We start from the raw sequence: 12,162 nt of genomic DNA, 5'->3' as shown, positions 1-12,162 counted from the left end.
ATAATTATTTCTCGAAATTGTTTTTAAACGCTCAGGATAAATATTGTAGAAACAACTTTAATAAAAGCAAAGAGACAACTCCAAAAACGCTTACATAAAAAGAGAAACGAATGGCTCCAAATGTGAGCGTCCGTATAATAATGTATCTTACTGGCAAATTTGTTTGTTTTTGTTTTAGATAGCTACGTGAGTGCATATCTTTACTTGGAAGTTTTATTTTCTTCTAGTTTTCGATTACAAGATAAAAGGACGGACCACGAGTGTTAATTAGGAATTATTTCTTCATTATTTCTGTAATTAGTATAATCACAAATTATTTATTTCGAGTATGGTTTATGGTTTTCGAACTTGTAAATCTAATTCCATTTCTATAATTGAGAATCATGTGAAAAAAGATAAAGAAAGAAAAATGCCGCTAGCAGTTGGCCTATATAGGTGATGGTTCTACGTGTTAAGTATCAATTTTCCCAAAAACCTTGATATGATATTTAGGAGCACTTACCATGATCATATATTGACGATTAAGACGATGTTGTCTGGAAAATATATCGGATAATAAACTGTGAACAGTAGCACTTACCAGCATTACGGTATATTGGCATTGAACACATCAATGTAAATCGAGTCAACCTCTATACTCAGAAGCCATTTCATTTCGACTTCAAAATCGGACTCTTTGTGCAAGGGAAAGAAAATTACCCCACTTTGCGCACATTGAACCACACTTTAAATTCCCTTCACTTTGGCTTCAAATTGAACTCTCTTGCAGAGGCGACAGAAAGGAAAGAGTCCTTCTTAGCGCATATGGAACCTTGCTATATTGCCAACAAAATTCAACAGATGTGAATGTGATTACCAACACATCAGTCTTTCATTGACCTATCGCCTCTTTACATTACAATCTCAAATTTCCGCCTATGATACAAACTACAACACCTTTACAAGATTTATATGGCATGTGCATAAACACTGCTATACCTTTAATAATTTGACTTCAGTATATTATTAACAAAATTTGACAGATTAAAAGTTGATGTACCGGTTCAGATAATCTGCAAACTATGCCTTTTGCCTTAAGCATTGTCGGTGACAGTTGATGATGACGTCTCAACAGCTCCAACGGGATTGAGTGTTTTGCTAGAGCCACCCTTTCCATTCGTGTCAAGCTTGCTTGAATTGTCAGCTTGCTCCTTCTCCTTGACCATCTTATATTTAAACTGTTTGACGAAAAACTTACTGTAGTTAAATAGAAGTAGTGGAGCAGAAAACCATGAGCATAGAATCAGTAAGTCTTACTCTTATTGCTCAATGGGAAATTCTACAAACCTGGTATATGGAATATATAACGTTTCTTCTAATTTGTGCCATCATCTCTATAAAAAGATTATAGCCTTCTAGTTTGTACTCAATAAGTGGATCACGCTGTGCATATCCACGTAAACCAACTGCTTGCTGAACAAATTTCAGTGCTTGCAACTGCTCCTTCCACAGTCGGTCTATGTTACTTAATATCAGAAATCTTTCTGCTTCCTTCATCAAACCTGCTTCTTCTTTTTCCACAATTTCCTAGGAAAAAGGGTGAATATAAAATTTGTTGAGATAGTTATACTAAAGATGATGATGCCTGCACTGGAGGGAAAAAATCTGTAAATCAGTAAGATGTCAAATCCATACCCTTTTTTGCAAATATGCTTCCCGACCACGAAGTCGAAGGTAATCCCGCAACTCCTCATAGTTCGAGCATTTACTCGCCAACAAATCTGGGGTCAAATCACTCAATAGATTGCAGTACCTTCAAGTAATGATGTAAGACTGTTAAGAATTGTTTTCATAGTAAAAACTAAAGAGGGTCAAATGCTCTATGGGCACCAGAGAAAATTTAGACATGAGATATAGATTGCTAGCCCCTGAATTAATTTATAAGAGTGCATACACCATGAAACCTAAAATATTAGAATTCCAATATAAGCGGAAGGGGACGTTCTTACTGTTGAACTTTTGCAACGAGTTTTTGAAGATCCCAATTTTCTTTTGGAGCATCAGAACCAATGTTTGCCTATTCAGGTATTCATAAAACAATTATAATAAACCCTGAAGATTAAAAAAAATCGGAATCATTCAACTCTAAAGGCACCACCCTCTTTCCTTTTCGCATGTATTGAAAGTTTTAACTATTGCATCTTTTAAATATCTTAAACAGAAATTTTAGGCATTCCAAAGCACCTAATTTCTTCTTGGGACCAACAATAACAATGTTATTTGTAAATTACCTCTAAGATGTCATCCATTGTTAACTCAGCATACTCAATAAGTAGAGGTTGGAGATCATCAGATTCTAATGCGCGTCTTCTCTCGGTATAAACGCGATCTCTTTGGCTATTTAAGACCTCGTCGTACTCAAATAACTGCTTACGAATATCAAAAAAGTAATTTTCGACTTTTCTCTGAGCTTCATCTAGAGCTTTAGTCAGCATCTTGGATTCAATTGGCAGGTCCTCGACTCTGAAGGCTCTCATCAATCCCTACATGTGATGGTATTAAAGACTGTCTATAGAATAATTTACATAATCAAGTATGCAGCATTTTCAGGTTAATAGACTATACCTGAATCCGGTCTCCGCCAAATATCCTGAAAATGTTATCCTCAAGACTAAGGAAAAAGCGAGAACTTCCAGGATCTCCTTGTCTACCACTTCGACCGCGCAACTATATAGTATGACATTTACAAATTCAGTAAAGGATAGACAACGGATTGTTCCATAAAAATTAAGCAGGGGAAGCAATAAGGGAGTGATGGAATGCGTGGAAATAATAGCTAAAAGGTTCCTCGTCTTCATCTGATGCTCGAACAAGAAACTTGTACCTGGTTGTCAATGCGACGCGATTCATGGCGTTCTGTCCCTACCACATGAAGTCCACCAGCAGAAACCACCTTTCAAGAAATCAGGAATAATAAGCATATTGTTCAAGTATTATCGTATATATATAAGAGAAGTTTTAGGTTACTTGACTGATTTCTAGAAAGCCTGATACGTCGCACTTGTCTAATTGAGAATAGCTTGTCCAAAATTATCCTACTGGATTTACATTGCTTAGAACATTATTGATCTGGCAGTCTAAAATGTGGTATATCCCTCTGTTTCTGCAATTTTGTGTGCATTTAGGTAATCAACTATTTCATTAGGAAATAAATGGAATCTACATGTTATCGAATTGTACCTTTTATACTTGTTATACAAAAAGCATACTGCTAAAGGTTTTTACGATTAGTGGTGCATGTAGGAGCACGAGATATCATTGCATCTTTTCCTCCGTAGCAGTTCACTTTTCCTTTCTCATGGCAATTCAATTTCGGTCACAATAAAAGTAAAAACAAAATCAACAATGAGAGTATATATGAAAAGGAAGCTACCTTCTTCTTTTCTTCGTCAGTGTAGACCTTGTACTCCTTACCAATTTCTAGAAAGGCATCACGCAGCTTTGCTATCACTTCATCCTGAACTGGACCCTGCCATTCAGGAGCGATACATAACTTGAGTTAAAGTGAGAGTAGCCTACAGCTCTATGTGCATGCACTGGTTTTGCAAACAACCAAAATCATGTACTATACAACTATCACAACATGTGAATATACCAATGCCATCTGACATTCGCGGATAATTATATGCAAAGGAATGATCTATATCCTTTTTATAGTTCACCTTCTCACAAGAATAAGATAGTCGTTCCTCTGCTTCAAGTTCAGTTAAAGATGATTGCCCCCATGTTTTGACAGCCAACTCTACAGCTTCCTCAGCCAAATTGAAGTTTTCTTTTGACAGTTCACAAGGGAATAGACTTTCATTTACCTGGCAGATTATGTTAATGGTAATATCAAATCATCAACTATACAACCTTTTGATGGCCTGAAAAACTAATCCAGAAGAATTCACAAAAATAATATCATGAACCAACCTTCCATGTTTTCTTCAGAATAGGCTTCTTTGCAGAAACATCAAGACCTTCATCTGGTTTAACAACTCTGCAAAACAAGAAAACATGTTCACATGGTGAAATTATTCAATCCTTCTATCATGAGAAGTTAACATTTCTGATCAATCTAAGTGCATCCTGTGCTACTCACGAAATTATGCTGGAATCACTGTCTAAAAGAGTAATCTTAATTCAGAATTAACTAAAAGCATGAACAGTGAACTTAACAATGGCTTGAATGTGTTTGCATTTATTTATCATGCGCTCCCTTAGATGAGAATTATTTCTTACATTCTAGTAGCAATGCTGCAATGCATGTGACAGACATGCACTAGGATAAACAGGCTAAGTGTAGGCAAACCTTTTTGACCCTGGAAATACCTTGGCATGAGCATTTCACGTAACTTTAACCTTGCCATAAATTCTGCATTTCCTCCGAGGATGATATCTGTTCCACGACCTGCCATATTTGTCGCAATTGTAACTGACCCAAGTCGACCACTCTGTGCTACAATCTCAGCTTCCCGCTCCACATTCTCTGGTTTTGCATTGAGAACCTATACATAGATGTATTCGACGAAAGGAGTTTCAGGATGCTGAAAGTTTGTATTTGCTTACATTACAAGCATCAATTATGCACCACTGGTTAAAATAAAAGACAATATTTAAATAGTTTAATTTGAAGAAAATAAATGTACCTCGTGGGAAATTCCTGCTTCATGCAGTTGCATTGACACTGTATCACTTTGTTCAACACTAGTTGTACCCACAAGCACAGGGCGACCTGTTTTGTGCATATTAGAGATCTCAGCCACAACAGCCCGCCATTTTCCGGAAGTTGCTTTGAACACCACATCTGAATCATCCTGAATTTACAAGCGGAAAGGTTGAGAAAAGATTTGGAAAAACAACAAAGAAATTTTCATTCAAAGATTTCCTTGCAGAAAAGATATAGAATAGAGCCTCTGATATATAATTCTTTTTAACATAACTTCAGTTTCATTTTTCTTATTGAAACAGAAATTTTAGGCATAAGGTGAAATCTGCGATCAAAGGTAATGTCAGTCTACCTTTCTAATCATAGCTCTGTTTGTAGGTACAATTGTAACTTTGAGCTTGTATATACTTTCAAATTCTGCACTCTCAGTAGCTGCTGTACCCGTCATGCCACAGAGTTTTGAAAACTGTAACAGAGAGGTGAATCATGAAAACCAAAGATTTAGGTAAAGTTAATTGGAAATTACTTGCTTGATGCAAGAACTAAAAACTTGAGAGAAGTGACCGAACCTGGAGAAAGAAGTTCTGGTAACTAATAGAAGCCAAAGTAACAGTTTCATTTTGAATAGGCAAGCCCTCTTTTGCTTCAACTGCCTGATGAAGTCCATCGCTCCACCGCCTCCCCTAACAACCAAGTAAGATTTGCAAGTATTGTTTAAAAATATCCAATTCTCACTTTTCCATATGCTAAATAATTTTTATTCAAGTCGATGTAAATTAATAATTTAGTAGGACTCGGGAGGCAACAGCATGGAGTGCAATTGCAGCATAGAATGTACCGTTCAGTAAATAATCATTTTGAATATTTTACAGGCTACACCTAGAGAAAATAATCACCTGCATAACTCGACCAGTAAATTCATCAACAATAAGAACCTCCTGAGCACGAATTATATAGTTCACATCTCTAAGGAAAAGCTCCTTTGCTTTTATTGCATTCAAAAGATATGAGGCCCACTGTTCTCTCGGATCATATAAATCCTTTACATCCAATATTTCTTCTGCATCTACATAACCTTGTTCAGTAATTAACACACTCTTCTGCTTCTCATCAACCTGCAAACAAACTAAGGAAATTTATACAAGAGTTTTCTACTGCTTAGAATGACTTCTAGTTTCTTTGTCAGCACATACTTTTACATCGCAGAAACTTGCGAACATTTAAGATATCAGCTTAGCAGTTTTGTAAGTGTGAAGGTCAAATTTAGATCGAAAATATGTTACATGACACGACTTAAAGACTGAAATGTCATGTATCAATTGTTTGTATTTTTTTTTATAAGGAAGATCTTATCTATAAGGAAACATCCAACACATAACATAAACAAGACAAACTGGAGCAGTAAAAAACTTTCCAGTATGCATTGGCAACTTTAGATACACCATCAGAGGAAAAACTTTTATATAAAGCTTTAACAGTACTGGTCAATAGGTTCCTGTCTACCTAAGAACTATAAAAATTTGCAACTAAAATCAGTAATCAGCATTAAAGTCTCAAGTTCCTTTCTTTTCTTTACACATAATCTTTTACCCATATAGTTCATCCGAAACATTAGCACTATGAAAAATATACAAGAGAAAAACAATAATTAATTTAAGATGACACCTGATGACGTAAAGCACTTGATTAAAGGTACAATAAAAGCTCATGCACTTACAGTGTAGTGTATCTCTCGCTCAAATGCAGCAGCTATCTTTGCAGCTTTATAGTAGCGGTCACTTGGTTTGTCAGCAGGTCCAGATATAATGAGAGGAGTTCTTGCTTCATCAATAAGGATGGAATCGACCTCATCAATTACACAGTAATTAAATTTCCTCATAACAAGCTCATCAACACTCTGTACAATAAAAAAGTCTTAATGATGAAAATGATATTGTATACTTTATACATAAAAACATCCAACAATTGCTATAAAATTATATTGCATTGTACATAATGTACTTTCCGTGGCAAGATTATCTCTCAAGTAATCAAAGCCAAGCTCACTATTGGTGACATACGTGATGTCACATAGGTAATTCTCCCTCCTCTGCTCACTTGTCATATTCTCTGCCAAAATAGACAATATATTGTTACTGCAGCTAAATGCAAAATTAAGCCCCGGTTATTTCATAGGCCAATTGAATCAAACACTATACAGTTCACATCTTGATAACTTGACAAAATTAAAAACAGAATAAAGATCAAGATAGAGGAAACATATTTTTGGATGAGAATGATAAACTAAATAGGTATTCTTCAGGACTCCAGGTGACTTGATGGACATACCTAAATTCAAAACTAATATCCATCAGGTTGAAAACAGAATGATATCCGACTATTATAATCAATCATACAGCTCAAAACAAGTGGTCACATAGTCTACCAATACTTATTACATACTCCCTTTGTCCCTCTCATTTCTTTACACTTTTTTTGCATTGCTCGACACGCATTTTAAGGTGCATTTAAAACATAGTTTCATATCTTTTTTTTGTATAAAAATTTAGATAGTAAATATTTATTCAGAAGGAAAAAAAATTCAAAATAATTTATCAGACCATATTTTATGAGAGCATTAGAATGCGTGCCGAGCCCCTGACCCCCAATGTAAACAATTGAGGGGCACGGAGGGAGTAGTATATTTAAAATAAGTACCTACATACACACAAACCTCTAACAAATATCTTAAATTATAACTGTAAGTAGATATGAGTTCAGTATGTCAGTGATTTTGACAGGGCGCTCGACTAAGGTTCAACTAGCATATGATTATTATCAGAAAATTCACTTAAATTCTGGAGTTAAAAACGTGCATGAATATATCAATTACATTTTATAAGATTTAATAATCACTCTCTCATTCTAGTCACTCACAATCTCATATATGAACCGTCTTTCACAATTAAATAAGCCCCTTCAACTATTTACACTCACTTTAAGGTGCATAAGTGAAGAATCTAAGCCAAATACCTTTTGCATTTTCTGCTTCACATAAATATATACCTAAAAATTATTTATTTATAGATATTCTACGTGCAAGTACTTCACATATGCCTTAAGGTCTTATACATTAGGACCGAAGTAGTATTTTATAAATTTATTACTTTAGAATATTACCGATTCTTGGAAAAGGAATTGGTCTACAACATGTCTGAACGTTGACTTACAACATGAAAGATATGATCCAATTATAAAGTGACTGGAAGTGGAGCAAAGCTTATATGGTAAAAACATAAAGATGCAAATTAATATAAATATTCAAAAGTACAAAATTACATACGTTGAATAAGGCCAACCTTCAGTCCAAGAAATCTAGGAACTTGACCAACCCATTCACAATCACGTCGTGCCAAATAATCATTAACAGTGACAACATAGACTCCTTTACCGCTTAAAGCATTCAAATAAGCTGGCAATACGGCAACAAGAGTCTTTCCTTCACCAGTCCGCATTTCAGCGATTTCTCCCTTGTGTAAAACCATGCCACCTACAAAATTATAAAAAATATAGGAAATAAAAGTAAAGGCTGGATGTTGTTCGAGAAAATCAGGTTCTTCTTTGGCAGCTCTTATCGTAAATAGAAACTCCCATTTGCAACAACATGAGGTGCTCATATACAAGCCTGTACAACTATTGTTAGCAGATTCCATTTCCAATGTAATTATAGTAGAAGTTTCCTTAATTAAATCTATACTATATATACTATAATTTGGTTAAACCCTTATCTTAGGTTTTCCCTTTAATTATAGAGAGAAGGCCCACAATATCACAATTTAGAGTTAAAATACCCCAAATACCACAGCCAAAAACATGGTCCTTTATACCACACCAAGACGTCAGATCGTCTGGCGTCAACCCAAATTTCACACATTGCGTTTCCACGTTTTGTTTTGTCTTTTTGCTTCTCTTTCTTAAAAATAATTTTGGCAACATAGGACAAAGTTGCGTTTTGGTTTTGCATCCAAAACACAACTTAAAAGTAACATTTTGAACCCAAAACACCACTTTAAGTAGCGTTTTGAACTTAAAAATAATAAAATAAAATAGGTAAGCGTTTTGCACTCAAAACAAAACTTAAAGTAGCTTTTGAACCCAAAACACCACTGCAGGTAGTGTTTTTAACTTAAAAAATATATAAATACTTTTTTTTTGCCCAAAACGCTACACAATGTGGCTTTTTGTATAAAACCAACTTAAAGCTCCGTTTTAAAGTGATATTTAGGGTCATTTTTATAGAATATGATATTTGGGGTATCATTTATTAAAATTATAACAGAGAGGGGCAACACCATCGATTACAACCGTTAAATTTTTGGAACTTAAATTGATGAGAATAGTTAGATATAATATTGGTAAAAGAATTCATACAGAGGTCGAAGGTTCGATTCCTATCAACAACATATCAAAATTATATTTATAATATCAGTTTTAAAGATATAAATATATGTAATATTCCAACAACCATATTATATTCTATTTTAAAAACATTGGAGAAAAATATAAAAGACATAATAATTACAAATTATTAACGGGCTTAATTATATATATTTGACGGGCTTAACTACTAAGACTTATATTGACGGACCAACTTAAAATAGATTAATTAAAATAGATTAATGGGTTTAATACAAACATATTAATCAAAATACATCATTAAGCCTATTCATACAGTTGAAACCTATGTCCCTAACACAAATACATATGTGGAGTAAAGTTAATAATAAACAAAAGATTAAATATTAAAAATACATATAAGAAGAGAACAAATATCAATAAATCACTGGTGTAATGCACGAAAGATAAGCTAGTTATAAAAAAACTCTAGTATGCCATTTTATCTAAGGGTCTGCTTGAGAGTGTTATTAAAAACTGTTGTGCTGTTAGAAAAGGTGTCGGTGAAAAAGGTGTCGGTGAAAATGTGTTGTTGTAGAATTCATGTAAATGTTTGGTAGTTTTCTTTTATATTTGCATATTTTGAGTTATAATTTAAAAAAAATAATGCTTTGATGAGGTTTAATAGTGAAATCTAGGACACCTTCCCGCAAAAGCTGAAAAGCTGCTTTTTCCAAAAACATGGGGGACTTGCTATTCCTAAAAATTGGTGTTCGGAAAAACCGCTTTTAGATTTACAAAACAGTTTTTCACCTGCTTTTCAGCAAAAAGTTGTTGATGTCTGCAATAGCAACACCAAACAGAGCCTAAGTAAAGGCACCCTGTTTATATTTTCGTTTTACAATATGTATCCCATCAATCACTATAAAATAGTACACAATCTACTTTCAGTTACCAACAAGTATTTTCCGGACAGAAAGGTAGAGATAACCGTGCTTACCTATTAGTTGCACATCAAAAGGACGAAGGCCTAGTACCCTTTTTGAAGCCTCTCTCACAATAGCAAATGCCTCCTGAAAGGAAACAGAAAAACATGTTTTACTAAATATATAATTGGGCAACTATAAATCACGCAAAGCAGAAGCCTGGCTTTCTTTGTGCAAAGAACATATGATTGATGAAGTGGGGGTTTGAGTGGTCTGGTTACAATTCGAATGCTGATTAGCCGATCACCCAAACTTTTTACATATCATGGCCAGTAATAATCATAGTAAAACTGCATTAATAAAATTGTGGTTTCTGTAGAGAAAGATGAAATGTAATCTGATGGACCGATATCAGGGTTGCCAAACAAAACCATACGACTTCATAAAATATAACAGAACTAAAAAAAAAATCCCAAGTTGCTTCCACTTGCTTTAGCTAGAACAAAAATTCACTACCATATATGACTTGATTGATAACCTAATGAACCTCATTAGATTCATAACTTTCTATAATAACAAAAAAGAAGCTTTAAATTAACCCTTAGCTTATAGAGTGGCTATTGATCTTACAAGCATCCAAGACAAATCCTCGTAAATTCGTGCTAATAACAACAGCTAAAAGAATACATCAACCTAAATAATCGACGACATTCATTTCGCGCCTATACCTTGTCATTTCGCAAACCCTCCATTCCAAAATGAAAACTCCGCTCAAAATTTCAAAAAAAACATAACCACACAACCAAACTCCAACACATTTAAGTTGAGTTCACTTGGATGGAATAGAATGGAAGGAGAATGAAATGAAATTTGTACTATATGTTTGAGGTGATTAGAGAAAATGTCTAAAATTTTCATCCCTTCAATCATTCGATTCCAAACTATTTGAACTAGAAATCTAATCCACATATTTTGAAAAGAATGCTCATTCCACTTCTTCATCATGTTTCCCTACTATCTTCATCATAAAAAATTCAGACTTACTCATATTTAGTCACTATCATCTCATAATTTCTTACAATATTTCTCTTTAAAACTTCCTTATAAGTTTCATTTAATTCTCCTGTCCTTCCATTCCATCCAAGCGAACGCAACCTTACATCAATCACAACCACCAGTCACATATCATATTTACTATATGGAGTTTATTATCTCATCAAGAGTAAAATTACATTGTTCCTATTATGTTGAGACCCGGAAAAATATTACTTAATCGAGGTTGAACCGTAAATAAAATCATCACTTACCGGCAAAAGGGTGTCCAAAGAATCACCCCTAGTGGCCCTCTCCTTGAGCAAACTAGTCCTTTCTCTCAACTGAGCATCACTAAGACCACTCACTTCATTTTCAAGCTTATTAACAGCTGCCACACTAGAACCATACTGCTGCCTAGTGGACTCACCCGTATCAGTCCCCTTGAAAATCCCACCAAGCAGACCACCCAACGAGGCCATCGCCGTGATGGGCCGCCGTGGCCCAGGCCCAGCAGCAAGAAGCTTGCCATGAGCAGCCCATTTTGTCCGGGCCCGAGAGGCTGTTTTGGTGTGGTGAGTTAGTGAGAGTAGTGAGGTGGATGAGGAGGAGAGAGATGAGAGGTGGGTCAACGCCGGTGGGTTTGACGGCGGCGCCACCACCGTGGATGATATCGGCATGTGGGTCTTGAAGAATGTGATAACTGGTAGTAGAAGAAGGTGACGTGTTGGAGGATAAGGTACTTTATTTAAGTCCGTTTTGTTTACTATTCCAACTCAATTTTATAATCATAGAACGAGAAAGTTGCCGGGAGTATACGTTTATATCGAGTTTGGGAGTTCAAAATTGGGAATCTTTTTTTTTTGAAAAAAAAGGAGATAATTCAATAAATAATGGCCATACGGCATTTACAGGAATGATCGAGTCGAACAAATATAGAAAAAATTAACATGCCTGTCTTCATATCCAAGATGAGACAAATAAGCGATGTTGAAATTGACGATGGTACATCTATAGATCCTTGCTCTGTGTTCACCATCTTTTCCAAAAACTCCGTTTGAGCTATCGACCACAAATGCAATTCCCGAAAAGCTTTATCTATGAATCCAAACCACTCTCACAAAAGGAGAGAAAAATCAC

At 35.0% G+C, this 12,162-nt stretch overlaps 1 protein-coding gene across 2 annotated transcripts; it reads right to left on the bottom strand.

Annotated features, from left to right (window-relative positions):
• Positions 1 to 803: 803 nt before the first annotated feature.
• Positions 804 to 11,808, bottom strand: LOC108204367 (protein translocase subunit SECA1, chloroplastic). 2 transcript variants are annotated; one of them, XM_064083674.1, is made up of 20 exons: positions 11,298 to 11,808; positions 10,065 to 10,137; positions 8,013 to 8,219; positions 6,697 to 6,799; positions 6,408 to 6,588; positions 5,587 to 5,805; positions 5,260 to 5,373; positions 5,043 to 5,156; positions 4,671 to 4,838; positions 4,354 to 4,529; positions 3,955 to 4,021; positions 3,702 to 3,848; positions 3,413 to 3,508; positions 2,864 to 2,932; positions 2,605 to 2,706; positions 2,271 to 2,522; positions 1,989 to 2,056; positions 1,675 to 1,792; positions 1,327 to 1,566; positions 804 to 1,217 (listed from the first exon to the last, which is right to left on the bottom strand). In XM_064083674.1, the coding sequence occupies exons 1-20, from the start codon at positions 11,700 to 11,702 to the stop codon at positions 1,074 to 1,076; spliced, it is 3,063 nt and encodes a 1,020-aa protein (XP_063939744.1). In that variant the 5' UTR covers positions 11,703 to 11,808; the 3' UTR covers positions 804 to 1,073. The 2 variants fall into 2 exon arrangements, with proteins under 2 accessions (XP_063939744.1, XP_063939747.1); XM_064083677.1 differs by lacking the exon at positions 6,697 to 6,799 and having other exon boundaries at positions 6,408 to 6,587; positions 8,029 to 8,219.
• Between the last annotated feature and the right edge of the window lie 354 nt (positions 11,809 to 12,162).

The sequence above is a fragment of the Daucus carota genome, chromosome 1 (genome assembly GCF_001625215.2).
Source record: "Daucus carota subsp. sativus chromosome 1, DH1 v3.0, whole genome shotgun sequence".
Taxonomy (NCBI): domain Eukaryota; kingdom Viridiplantae; phylum Streptophyta; class Magnoliopsida; order Apiales; family Apiaceae; genus Daucus; species Daucus carota.
This window is presented reverse-complemented; position numbering and strand designations above follow the sequence as displayed.